We start from the raw sequence: 12,936 nt of genomic DNA, 5'->3' as shown, positions 1-12,936 counted from the left end.
AGAAGAGTGTGTATATACACCATTTTCTGTTTTGCATATCCTCTGCTGTGTGTTTATAGGAGATCTGTGCTACTGCTTTCAGAGCTGTTTGGTGAATAAGGTGAAGTGATGTGTGGCGGGATCTGAGCTGATGTTATAGATGTTTTAAAGGACGCGGGTGCTTCTGCACACATATGCAGTTTCAAAGTTGAAGAATTAATGTTTCAGCCTTTTTTGGGGGGGGGGGCGAACTCATTGTGAGCACTAGAAGAGCTCTGGTGATGTAAACCAAATGCTCTTTTCTTCATTCCATAGAAATGGAACAATAACTGGTGGTTATGGGAACGAGTCATTGTTAGTCCAACATCACTTCTGTTGTGGTTGGAAAATGGGATCTGGCTTTTGTTGCTCATCTGGAAGCTGCTTGCAGATAAATATAGTAAACTGGGGAAGCAGGGTTTATGTTAATGATTAACTAAGATTGGATTGAATTATTCTGCTTTAATAGCAAACTGACACATCATTCACAAATGCCACTGCTGAGGCTTTATAACACGACCCGTGACTAAGGGAGTAAATCCCATCCATCCATCCATCTTCATCCGCTTTATCCGAGGCCGGGTCGCGGGGGCAGCAGCCTAAGCAAAGAGGCCCAGACCTCCCTCTCCCCAGCTACCTCCTCCAAGGCGTTCCCAGGCCAGCAGAGAGATATAATCTCTCCAGCGTGTCCTGGGTCTGCCCCAGGGCCTCCTCCCGGTGGGACATACCTGGAACACCTCACCGGTCACTACGCCCCTACCCATAGGTGAGGGTAGGGGCGTAGATCGACCGGTAAATTGAGAGCTTCGCTTTTACACTCAGCTCCCTCTTCACCACGACGGACCGGTCTAGGTGCATTACTGCAGCTGCAGCCCCAATCCGTCTGTTGATCTCTGGCTCCCTTCTCCCATCACTCGCGAACAAGACCCCGAGATACGTGAAGTCCTCCACTTGGGGCAGGAACTCATCCCCGACCCAGAGTGGGCACTCCACCCTTTTCCGGCTGAGAACCATGGCCTCAGATTTGGAGGTGCTGATCCTCATTCCCGCTGCTTCACACTCGGCTGCGAACCGTTCCAGTGCGAGCTGGAGGCCCTCACCCGATGAAGCCAACAGAACCACATCATCCGCAAAAATCAGAGATGAGATTCTGAGGCCACCAAAGCGAAAGCCCTCCGCCACTTGGCTGCGCCTAGAAATCCTGTCCATAAAAATTATGAACAGAACCGGAGACAAAGGGCAGCCCTGGCGGAGCCCATCACCCACCGGGAACGAGTCCGACTTATTGCCGGCAATGCAAACCAAGCTCTTACAACGGTTGTATAGGGATCGAATGGGGAGTAATTCCCCCGTAATTAAATAGAAATTCAATGGATTTTATTTGAAATTACACTAAAAACACTAGAATAAGTAACAATATTTAAGTACTGCATAAGCAATTATTAGTAGTGCGCAATTTCATGCTAAGTTTGCAGAAAAAGAAACAATATTTCATCATCTTACATCATGAACACGCTCTACTTATCATGGTGCAGGCCACATTATGGAGTGGATAATCTTGCCTTTTTACATCGCTTTATTTGATATTCATTATGTTGATGTTTATGATGGATGTTGTCTTATTCTATAATTCCATTAAAATGATGGAGCAAAGTCTAACTTAATTTTTGTTCTTTCGCAATTACTGTGTAAGCAAAACCTTCAAGCTTCCGAGCAGGAAAGGAGACGCTCCTTTCCTGCAAACTACATGGAAGTTAAACCACTTCATAATACATATAGTGTGCTTACAATGTAAGGTAGGGAAATATTGTTTGTTTTTCCACAAAATTACCACGAAATGACTTATGCAGTGCATGAAGTTACTTTCCATGAATAATTTCCTTTTCTATGAAATTCCTGAATTTACTTAAAACTACTCCTGCACTACCTAAAATTACTTACCGATTACTTAAATTTACTGTTTCTTTGTCTCCTTAAAAACCTACTTGTTGCCCTCCTATTCTTTCCCCCTTGTTCGCCCTTTTTCTCCATTTTTAAAAAAATCTCATTATTAGATTTTTGATATATTTTTTATTTTTTGAAACCTCGTGTAAATACATTAGCATTATAAATTGCACTTGTGAAGTTAATACTTATAAAGTGATAGGAGCAGCGAGTTACATTATTTTACACTGCTTAGTACTCTAGAGGAAGTTAGAGCACCTGTGTTTTTTTTTCTCTGTTACGACCTGTTTAACACTTCCCCAGTGTTGTGGCAACAAACTCTATGCAAATAGACTTCAGATAATTAGCAGACACAGATAATGCCAATAACAACACTGCGATTTCTTCAATTTCAGCGTTGCGGGAACAATAAAAAACACATAAAACTCCAGAGTGCTTTCTTGAAAGACGATAACCAGGCAAACAGGGACTAAGACCTGAAATAGTATCTGGATAAATACCATCAAGAGAAATTTCAATCCTCAATAATTGATGTTGCTCATAAAATGTGACATCTGGAACACCATGAAGCAAATAAATTCTTGAAGTCCCACTTAAACATCTGCTTTCAGGTGCAATAATAATGAATTCTGAGTAAGATAATGAGGACAATTTCTATAATTATGTTTACGGTGAGTTTTACTTCACAGTTGTGAACGTACCCTCAGTTTTAGCCTGTTTTTAGTTTGGGAACTTTTTACTGCTTTGGGTCCAATGAGCCAGCTGGAAAGTGGCGTAAAAAAGGGTTGAGCTTCTTCATCTGAAGAATCTATGGGAGATGGGCCTGGCCACGCTCTAAAATCTCAAGTTGTGTTTTCAGTTATTACTAATGTCAGCAGCTTCCACTGCCAATAAATCTGCCTGCTGCTACATGACTTAGTACGCTGGGTCTTCCAAGACTAGAAACCTGAGCGTAGCAAGCCAGGAGTTACTCTCTCACAGACTCTGTTAGCAGCTGTGATCTTAAGTGTGCGACCGCAGACGCTCATATCTCACCCCCGCTGTCTAAATGTGCACAAGCTCAGTCCCAGCAACAGTTTTTAAAATAAAAAGCTTTTAGTGTATTCAGCATTCACCACGTTTAATGAAGCAAGTAAACACAAACTGATTGGCACGATGAAGTCCGAGCTGACACAAGCAATTTAATGTTCCCGTTGGACAGAAGAAAATGAAGTAAGGCTGTTTTGTAACAGCGCTGTATCAAAGACTTTGTCACGCTTGGATAAAGCATCTTAGTGTGAAATGAGACTGCATACAACTACCATTTGAACAGCATATGTGTTTTAGATTTTCCCTACTTGGATTGAAGCACGAGGCCTTGTGAACTGTGACATCTGGCTCTGCAGAGACTGTTTTCTGACATGCATATATTGTGGGGGAAAAAAAGAGGGAGATAAAACTGCACGCCAACATCAGCCTGTAGGGCGTTAGTGCCACTGCTGTCGTTTTCTGTGTCTGTTTTTATTTTCTAGTTTAAAAAAAGAAGAAAAACTCCAGTAAAATTTGCGGATGTCAGCCACAAGGAGTCACCCAATCACGTTTTGTGTCTAATACCTCCTCATGACTTCTAATCACTAGAAATCCTCTGCTAATGTTTTCCATACTGAAGAGTCATCTCATCATCCCTCCCTCTTGGCATCATCCAAGACGGCCAGTTCATATAGATGCTGACTCTCTTGATGTGGTTAATCAAGTTTTAGGCATAAATATGTTTTCTTTGCCTAGATAGAATAAAATATTTTCCGTACATGTCAGCTAATTAGTCTATGTAAACGTAACCAGTGGGTAGCAGGTACCCCAGACAGGAATGTTAATGAGCGGTGCTCATCCAGCTCCATGTATAATAGGCTTATAGCACTTCAGCTAGCGTTGTTCTCCATGGGCCAAACTCCCACTGTGCCCAGTCATCAATCACTCTCACAACAAGGCCTCCTTTGTGGGGCTGTCATGTTATAGGCTTTTTGATTTCCACTCTAAAATATTTCAATTATCCTGAGAAAGGGGCAGTTAAACGCTCACTCTTTATAGCCACCGAGATCCGATCAGATCCGACTGACCCGTGTGGTGTCACACAGTCACAGTCAGTGAGCATCTTCTCGATGTTAGTGAGCCAGTATCTTCCACAGCGCTGACAACAGATATGGTTTGGATGCAGGTGCAGAGCAGATGGACTGCGCTGGTATACTGCCTGGTTCCTATTTATTTTCACTACTCACAGGACTAGCAGGCCTTTTAGTGGATTTACAATGATTATTTGACAGGTGGATACAAGTAAAGTAAAGAGACAGCTGTTCTAAAAATGTGTGTGTTTAAGTGTGAGCAGTATGCATATGTGCATGCCCTGACTTGTAATTGAAATAGTTTTACATGAAGCCTCTGTGCACATGTACATACATTAACTACAAGCACACAGATATATTTATTTTTGATATTTCCCTGATAAATGCAGGACACTGTAAGTGTTGGTGTCAAAGTGTACAGAGATGTTTGTTTACAGTATGTTGTGGCTTTCTGGCAGTATTACAGTGACCTCTGTTGGTGGAGTGACAGCTGTCTTGTGTTTCAGGGAGCGAAAGGGCCTGACGGTCCAGCTGGAGAGATTGGATTAGAGGGCAAGAAGGTAAGGACGCTGGGATATACTTTTATCAAATCACGCAGACACAATTCAGAAAAAAAGCATATAAGAGAACAAAATTGCTAAATAAGCAACGATCAGCACAAAAAATGGCTACACATCTTCTTTTTTCCATTCTGAAACCTGGAAATATGAAATAAACTGATGTGTCTGGACAGTTGCTAGCGCTCATCCTTCTTCCTCTCTGCAGGGTCCTGATGGTCCTCCAGGAAAATTAGGTTTCCCTGGACCGCAGGTAAAGCTCCTGCGGTACCTTTCTGATTTTCCACTTCTTCCTCTCATGTACTTTTTTGGTGCTTATGTTCCTCCCGAGGAGTGAGACCTCAGCATAATTTAGAGGACATACATGATACCGACAGTGTGGAGACCCACAGTCTGTGGCCTAGATTTACATATATGACAACTTATTGTTCATTTTATTTGATTTTTTTTTGTTTGTTTTGAGACTTTGAGACTTACTGTATCTGAGCAGCTGTTGCAGTACCTTGTAGTGATCTTTATTTATAGAGATGGTTGTAAATGCAACATGATAGGAATCAGTGTAATAGATTTCACAAAGATACACTTGTTTGTATGGCTAGACAGGCAAATAACATATCGTATGTGTTATTACATCATAAGTTTATAAATACGCACTGTAGAACCGTTTTGTTTTAATTCTTTTTTTTATGTCTTTCCAGGGAAAGCAAGGAGAACCAGGAGAAACCGGACCTAAAGGATTTTCTGTAAGTTCATTATAATCATACATGTGAATGTTGAACAAATACAACTGAGGAAGGTTAGATGAAGTCATGAAACTCCACTCTCTCTATTTTATAGTTGCTGATGTCATTTTCTGAATATACTGTATCTGACATCACACCTGAAATGCAGTGCCATTCTTTTGATTTTTAAATGTGATTTTTAAATTTTCAGGGTATCCAGGGGCCTTCTGGATCTCCAGGGGACAAGGGAATAGCGGGCGAGCCAGTATGAACCTCTTCCATCTTCTCAAATATGTCTCTTGTATTCCTTCATCATCTTTATACCTTTCCTGTTTTGATATCTCCGACCATCCACAGTCTCTTTCCTTCCTTTTCAGTCTTTTGCCGTATTTTCATTGCAGCTCATCAAACTTCCTCTCCCTTCTTCTGAGAGTTTTAATATTAATAATTCTTTTTGGTAGAGTAGTTCACTCTGCCCAGCCCTGTTAGCTCCCATAAGCCAGGAGCTAGTTTATGAGACATTTTTGAGTGCCTATTAAAAATATATTCGCCTGTATTAAATGTTTCCTCTGGCGCAGCCAGAGAATTGTCTCATTCTTTGCACATCTGTTCTGTAGTGACAAAAAACAAGATTGATCTTTGAAAAAGAAACTCCGCATTTATAGAAGCGCTAAACTGCTGAACTTGCAGGGAAGTAGACGTGATTGCTATTGCTATAATAGATCCAGTCTTTACTTTAAAAGATTTGCTCTCCTTCTTGTGGCTTTGTTTTATTGAACAGCGGGACAGGCAGAGCACAAATAGAGGCTCAGAAATGTGTCTGTTTGCATGCATACTGACTTTCCCGCAGCAGCACTGGAGACCCCATCCCTCTTTGTTTTCATTAATATGACAGAGTTACAGGCTGATATTCTCCTGTTTCCTGTTTAAGTAGAAAATTGATCACTAACATAATTTCTCTTGCTGTATACTCCACAGAGCAGAGAAAAATCGTATTTTCCATTCATTCTTCACAATTATGTTTCTTGTGCTGCAATCTTGTAGCTAGAAGGGCTGCAATGTACCCTGACATTATTTATGAAGTTTTTGTGCCAAAGCATCAGCATTTAAGAAGCTGGATCAGTGACACAATTAGTCTTTGCATTCAGAGCCAAACTGGGTACTGCAAGCGTGCTGATTTATCAGCCACTGGCACACTCACAGTAAACATCAGCCAGAGGTTCCTTTTTCTTTTTCTTTCTGTGCACATGACAATCTAGTTGATTTTAATTAGGCTGAAACATCTCTATTTCTCTTGTCATTTAGGGACCGGCAGGGCCACGTGGGACTATCGGACCTTTGGGAGAGACTGGTCAAAAGGTGAGAGACCTCGCTTACAGACAAGCGTGGATTCATATTCCACATGCAAAAGGTCACGCTATTTATTTGCATGCACAAAAAGGGTGTTGTGAAAACTAAATGAATAAATATGTGGCATCTGTTCCTCATCCTACCCCAGTAGATCAATAACGCTCTTTAATTTAACCAATCTGTCCGATTTAATCAGTCAGTTACATAACAAAGGGCTCTTTTTTTCCCCCTCTCTCTCGCCTCTCTCTTTTGCCAATACATACACAAAAGTTGAGATATTATTCATATGAAATGTCAAAGAGTCATCTGCTGTTTTCAAGGGTCCTCCAGGAAAAGTGGGTGAACCAGGACTGCCAGGGGAGCCAGGGGAGAAGGTGAGAGAATAATATTGTTGTAGTTTTAGCTGGGCGTGCTCTATGTTTTTACTCTGTAGTGGTAAACAGGATATCAAAGTTTAAGAGCTATCTGTGTTTATGTGTCAGGGAGCCATTGGACTTCCTGGGAATATCGGAGAGCAGGGACTAATAGGACAGCGGGTATGTTTATCTGAATTATGCTGTACAGTCTTCTTTGTTCTTGTTTCTTTCATAAGCATAATATATTTATGTGTGTGTGTGTGTGTGCGTGCGTGCGTGCGTGCGTGCGTGCGTGTGCGTGTGTGTGTGTGTGTGTGTGTGTGTGTGTGTGTGTGTGTGCGTGCGCGCGCAGGGAGAGCCAGGTCTAGAGGGAGAAGCTGGTCCGGCTGGTCCTGATGGAACCAAGGTGAGATGTTTTTTCCCTTTCGTGATGTAACTGTCCTCCATGCTGTATTCCAAACCAAAGCATTAGTTTTGGTGTGTAAGAGTGCCGCTGTCCATCGTGCACCTTTAGGGGGAAAAAGGTGACATGGGTCAGGAGGGTGACAAAGGAGAAAAAGGTGAAACCGGACAAAAGGGAAAGGAGGGCCCCCCTGGAAGTCCTGGATTCACTGGTGTCAGGGTAAGTCACCTGTCTTTCTTTTAAAATTCATACACACACGCACAGACTTTTAAACCTCACTCTAAACCTTTTGTCATGGTAGGGTCCAGAAGGGAAGCCTGGCAAAATTGGGGAACAAGGCAAACCAGGGTCAAAGGTGCTAGCATCAAATAACCTAACAAGTATTCAGAAATAATAACAAATACACAAATGCTGTGTGCTCAGGTATATTCTAACTCTTCTTATCCTGTACGTTTAGGGTGCCAAAGGTAATCAAGGTCACCTCGGGGAGACTGGGTCAGTGGGGAAGACTGGACCGCCAGGTTTTGTTGGGCAAAAGGGTTCCAGAGGAACTATTGGTCATGTGGTAAGGTGGAATAGTAATAATGTAAATCACAAGCACTTTGCGTAATAATCCTTTAATAGATAAAACAATTGAAGATGCAACACTTGTATTCTATAGGGCGCTCCCGGTCGAATGGGTCAACAGGGGGAGCCTGGTCTTGCAGGTTATGAGGTAAGATTGTTTTGTTAAGGTTATACATCAGAGTCAGCACAATGAAGCATTTGTTATAGTTAGTTTAGATAATATGACTATTTGCGACTTTCTTTGCAGGGCCATCAGGGACCTCAAGGCCCCATAGGGCCTCAGGGACCAGAAGGTGAAAAGGTACGCATTGCTCACTTTACGTGGCGTGTTTCTCTTACTCTTTCACTGTATCATAGGCCAAATCCTTATTGTGCCCCTGGAATAAGCTGAATATGTAACACTCAGGGGGCATTTCAAAAAAGCTTAAATCATCAAGAAAGTTTGTATTACTCCAAAACATTTGGGTAAAATTTTTCTTACTTTTATGCTTAGGGCGAACAAGGGGATGATGGGAAGGTAGAGGGTCCTCCTGGTCCTCCGGGTGACATGGTAAGTCACACCCAACTTACTTTCCTTTCTCTTTCTCGTGTTTGTCTTTTATACAGTTGCAGAAATTGTGTCATTTTCAGTTTATTAATAGACTTTGTATCTTATCAGGGACCTCCAGGGGACAGAGGAGAAAGAGGGGAGCCAGGAGATCCTGGGTACAAAGTGAGGACCATCCTTCCACTTGATTTTTTATAATATTAATTTGTGATTATCTGTTTTATAATCTGTTGTTATGTTTTAGGGGCAAATTGGTGTGGATGGTGAGCGAGGTAGACCCGGTGCTCCCGGACTGCCAGTAAGTGCCAAAACTTGTGATTTTCAGGCATACAAACACCAGGGACAGTCACCTGGTTTGTCTTTACATGCTTTCATTAACACAGTTGTCAATTTCAGGGACATCCTGGACCTCAAGGACAGCAAGGACCCAAAGGGGGCAAAGGAGATCAAGTAAGGATGGGAAACAAAAATGATGATGTGTGTGGGGTTCAAGGTTCTCAGCGATATGTTACAGTTGGTCTACAGCTTGGGAAATGGTCCAGTCTGCATAATGGGTCCTTTGACATACAAAGCTAATATAAAATGCAACTATCAATGTACAATTTTTAAATGACATATTTGTAACATTTTGGCACTTTGGTGTAGGGAGGTGGTAGGATGGAGTACTTACTCCATTACTGGAATAAATAATGTGAACAGTTTTGCTAATAAAAATATAGGATGCTAGTTCAGTGCATAAAAAGTAATTACCTCATATAAATGCGCATCATATTAACTCTATTTATATAGAGACATAAATAGCTGCAAAAGGATCAGCAGGTTTCTGCAAAAGTTGAAAAATGAGCTGATGTTGTGCATGATCAGAAAAATTTACCAAAGAGTACAGCACTGTGCAATGTGGGCTAACAACAAAAGATCATCCCAGTAAGCATTTAATATTACCAGAGATGTGTTTTAAAAATGTCAGTACACACCTTTAATAATCAATACCTGTTCAGTAACTGCACACTTAAAACTTTCTATCTCTCATTCTTAAGGGTCAGAAAGGCAAACAGGGTCAGCCAGGACCAAAAGGAGCCAGAGGACCAGAAGTAAGTGACTTGTTTTCATACACCCACAGCAGGTTCATTTAGTGTTTAATTAAAAAGAAACATTTTTGCAAATTATCTGTCTAGAAAAAATGTGTTTTCGGTAAAATGGATTGTCTTCATTGTCAAGTAAAATGAGCTTAAATGATGCATTTCACAGGATTTGCTGTAGTTATTTGATGAGCCTGCTCTGCTCTGTAGGGTGTAGGTGGTCCTCCTGGTCCTAGAGGTGTGGTGGGCCGAGAAGGTCAGGAGGGTGTACCCGGGGTGGATGGAGTCCCAGGAAAAGATGGCAGTAAAGGAATCCCGGTGAGATGATCAAGGAAATCATATTATTCATTTCATTAGTGGCCATTAAATCCTGTTTCCATCCAGGAAATGAGTTTAAAAGATGCGAAACAGCCTGATGAATTTGCTTTTGAATTTTGTCTTCTTAATGCCAGGATAAAACCTTGTTTATTTTATCAGCTCAGTTAAACATGTTCTTCTTCCTCATTTTACCTTCTCAAAATGAATCTAGGGAGAGCATGGTGACGATGGGGAGGCTGGTCTTCCTGGAAAAGCTGGCTTGCGTGGTAAAACTGGCGTTCCAGGACTCCCAGGAGATCAGGGAGCTTTTGGACCAAAGGTAGGAGGGATATTCTTTTCAATTAGCAATAGCTACCTCAAATAAGGAATATACTAGTACAATATACTGTGTGAATGTGTGAATGAATGTGAGTGCGAATGGTTGTCTGTCCCTGTGTGTTGGCTCTGTGACAGACTGGCGACCTGTCCAGAGCGTACCCCGTCTCTTGCCCTATGACAGCTGGGATAGGCTCCAGCGCCCCCCGCGACCCTGAAAAGGATAAGCGGAAGCGAATGGATGGATGGAATATACTATACTAGTACAGTATGACAGCCTTAATAAAAATGCAGTCATTCATCCATTCAGGGTGAGCGGGGTCTTCCGGGTCAGAGTGGACCTCCCGGAAAAAGAGGCTTCAAAGGTGGAATGGGATTGCCAGGGCCACAGGGCGACAAAGGACCTAAAGGACAACCTGTGAGTGTCAGCAACAGATACAGTAGTATACATAACAAGGAGTAGATGTTGAGTTATATTTAATTTTCCTTTTAAATTAATTCTTCATTAAATTCTCACTCAGGGTGACACAGGAGAGTCAGGTTTTCCAGGAGTTCTGGGAGTTTTTGGACCAAGGGTACGTGTACAACAAAACACTAATAAAATTTTCCACACATATTTAAGGCAGTTCATTTACAGTACACAGTCATTATTATCTAGATGAGGACAGAATAGTGCAGGTAACTTAGACAACACGTGACAATGACATTGATTAAGACAGGAAGAGAACGAAAAGGAGGAGCTCAGATGGGGGTGGGTTACAAAGCGGCTTGCAGTTGCACAGCAAATGCAAACTTAAGCAGCATAAACAGTACGCCCTTTATGATAATTCCTAGTTGAAATCATTGAAGGGTAAGCCATCATCTGATCTGCCAGGACTTCAGCTGAACTTGACTTGGTGCCCTGTGTGAACTAACACTACACTTGATTTGTTGTTCAGGTCTAGACCAGATGTTGCAACTCCTGGCCCTGACTAAGCTGAAATTGTTGGTGCTTGCACAAGTTTGTGTTGTGTACTATTATAAACCTATAAATCACATTTTATACAAATGTCAAATAAACACTGGTGTGTGACTAATCATGTCACATGGCGGGGAAGACCACTATAGCTCATTTTTCCTAAATTCAATTCAATATTGAAGCCATCAGAGCTTATCCAGTGTTCCGAGATGAAGCAAAATCTATAGTCAGAGATAGGTTAGTGTAAACATATGTTTTAGGCCAAACTGACAAAGTGTGTAATGGCTGTGTGTAAATATGTATCACTTTCAGGGGCCTCCAGGAGACTTTGGGCCAAAGGGCATAAGAGGGCCAAAAGGGCCCCAAGGATCAGTGGTAAGTAACGTGATGATTTAGATCATTCTGATAAAAAGCTCTGGAATGCTCATTCTTTTTTTTTTCTCCTTTAGGGTAGACGAGGAATTGTTGGTCCCGTAGGAATTATTGGTCCCAATGGAAGAGCAGTACGTTTTGTACATGACAGAAGCTTTGACATTTCTCTGCGCTGATGTCTTTCAGCATACTCACTGGTTTATGTACACTTTACAGGGTTCTCGAGGACAGAAAGGCAATCGTGGCGAGACTGTGAGTTTTCGTTGTCTTTTATCATATCTATCACTTGTTTTTTTCCCATTTGTTTACATTAAGAGTGCAAAAAGCAGAGTTGATTGCAGAATTCTGGCTAAAAATATGTTTTTCTCTCTCTGAACAGGGAGCTCAAGGTCCAAGGGTATGTTTGCACAGCATCGTCTTTCCCTCCTGTTACAATGGATTTTAATTTTACTGTGGTGACTTGAATGACAAAAAGTTAATATAAAAATGATGTTCTCTTCCCTGTTAGGGATCTCCTGGACCTCGTGGACCACCTGGACGTCCAGTAAGTTTTTTTTCCCTCAGCGTTTAACCAAATATTATTTTCCAGCTTGCATGACACATGCAAGCCTAATGCCTAATGCCTGTTTTTTATTTCCTTTAGGGTCCTCCAGGTGTCCCTCTGTCATTTGTAAGACATGTTATACTTGCTGGTTTCATTACACCTGATATGTGTTAGAAGATACAATGTCACTGATTAAATTCAAACTGGGGGTTTTTTTGATGTAGAAAGAAGATGGTGTATTGTTTATGGATTTACCCACCCCACTCAGGACTGAGGTTAGTGGAAAATGCTGATAGTGTTTCCCCATTGTTATACTTTATAATCTGTTGACAACTTAAAAGACTCTTGTGTTTTTAGAATAAGCCTGTGATGGACCTGCCGATGCTGGACCAAGGTGCAGAGATCTTCAAGACCCTCCACTACCTCAGTAACCTGATCCAGAGCCTGAAGAACCCACTGGGCACTCGGACCAACCCTGCCCGTATCTGCAGGGACCTGCACAGCTGTGAACAGAAGTTAAATGATGGTGAGAATGGTGTGCACGGCACAGAGGGTGAACAGTTTTGTGTATAGATAGTCAAATGATCCTAAAACATGTTTTTATTTTCAGGCACGTACTGGATTGACCCCAACCTGGGTTGCATGTCAGACACAATAGAAGTCACCTGCAACTTTACCGGAGGTGGACAGACTTGCCTGAAACCATTAACAGTGTCCAAAGTATGCATGAGATAGTGATATCCCCCAGTTTCCACAAAATTATAAAATATTTATAAAGGTTACACAT

The 12,936-nt window shown here is 41.7% G+C and overlaps 1 protein-coding gene across 1 annotated transcript in view; it reads left to right on the top strand.

Moving 5' to 3' along the window:
- Positions 1–12,936, top strand: part of col27a1a (collagen, type XXVII, alpha 1a) — a 65,868-nt gene that overhangs the window by 50,391 nt on the left and 2,541 nt on the right. Inside the window, exons 29-59 of the mRNA XM_026173433.1 lie at positions 4,568–4,621; positions 4,827–4,871; positions 5,317–5,361; positions 5,552–5,605; positions 6,646–6,699; positions 7,011–7,064; positions 7,173–7,226; positions 7,399–7,452; positions 7,561–7,668; positions 7,751–7,804; positions 7,907–8,014; positions 8,111–8,164; positions 8,264–8,317; positions 8,510–8,566; positions 8,675–8,728; positions 8,808–8,861; positions 8,960–9,013; positions 9,601–9,654; positions 9,853–9,960; positions 10,172–10,279; positions 10,586–10,693; positions 10,797–10,850; positions 11,546–11,608; positions 11,683–11,736; positions 11,822–11,857; positions 11,985–12,002; positions 12,114–12,149; positions 12,249–12,275; positions 12,374–12,424; positions 12,507–12,675; positions 12,760–12,869. Coding sequence (XP_026029218.1) covers positions 4,568–4,621; positions 4,827–4,871; positions 5,317–5,361; positions 5,552–5,605; positions 6,646–6,699; positions 7,011–7,064; positions 7,173–7,226; positions 7,399–7,452; positions 7,561–7,668; positions 7,751–7,804; positions 7,907–8,014; positions 8,111–8,164; positions 8,264–8,317; positions 8,510–8,566; positions 8,675–8,728; positions 8,808–8,861; positions 8,960–9,013; positions 9,601–9,654; positions 9,853–9,960; positions 10,172–10,279; positions 10,586–10,693; positions 10,797–10,850; positions 11,546–11,608; positions 11,683–11,736; positions 11,822–11,857; positions 11,985–12,002; positions 12,114–12,149; positions 12,249–12,275; positions 12,374–12,424; positions 12,507–12,675; positions 12,760–12,869 — 2,007 coding nt within the window. The remainder of the gene's footprint in view (positions 1–4,567; positions 4,622–4,826; positions 4,872–5,316; positions 5,362–5,551; positions 5,606–6,645; positions 6,700–7,010; positions 7,065–7,172; positions 7,227–7,398; positions 7,453–7,560; positions 7,669–7,750; positions 7,805–7,906; positions 8,015–8,110; positions 8,165–8,263; positions 8,318–8,509; positions 8,567–8,674; positions 8,729–8,807; positions 8,862–8,959; positions 9,014–9,600; positions 9,655–9,852; positions 9,961–10,171; positions 10,280–10,585; positions 10,694–10,796; positions 10,851–11,545; positions 11,609–11,682; positions 11,737–11,821; positions 11,858–11,984; positions 12,003–12,113; positions 12,150–12,248; positions 12,276–12,373; positions 12,425–12,506; positions 12,676–12,759; positions 12,870–12,936) is intronic.

Source organism: Astatotilapia calliptera, chromosome 7 (genome assembly GCF_900246225.1).
Source record: "Astatotilapia calliptera chromosome 7, fAstCal1.2, whole genome shotgun sequence".
In the NCBI taxonomy this organism is placed as follows: Eukaryota; Metazoa; Chordata; class Actinopteri; order Cichliformes; family Cichlidae; genus Astatotilapia; species Astatotilapia calliptera.
This window is presented reverse-complemented; position numbering and strand designations above follow the sequence as displayed.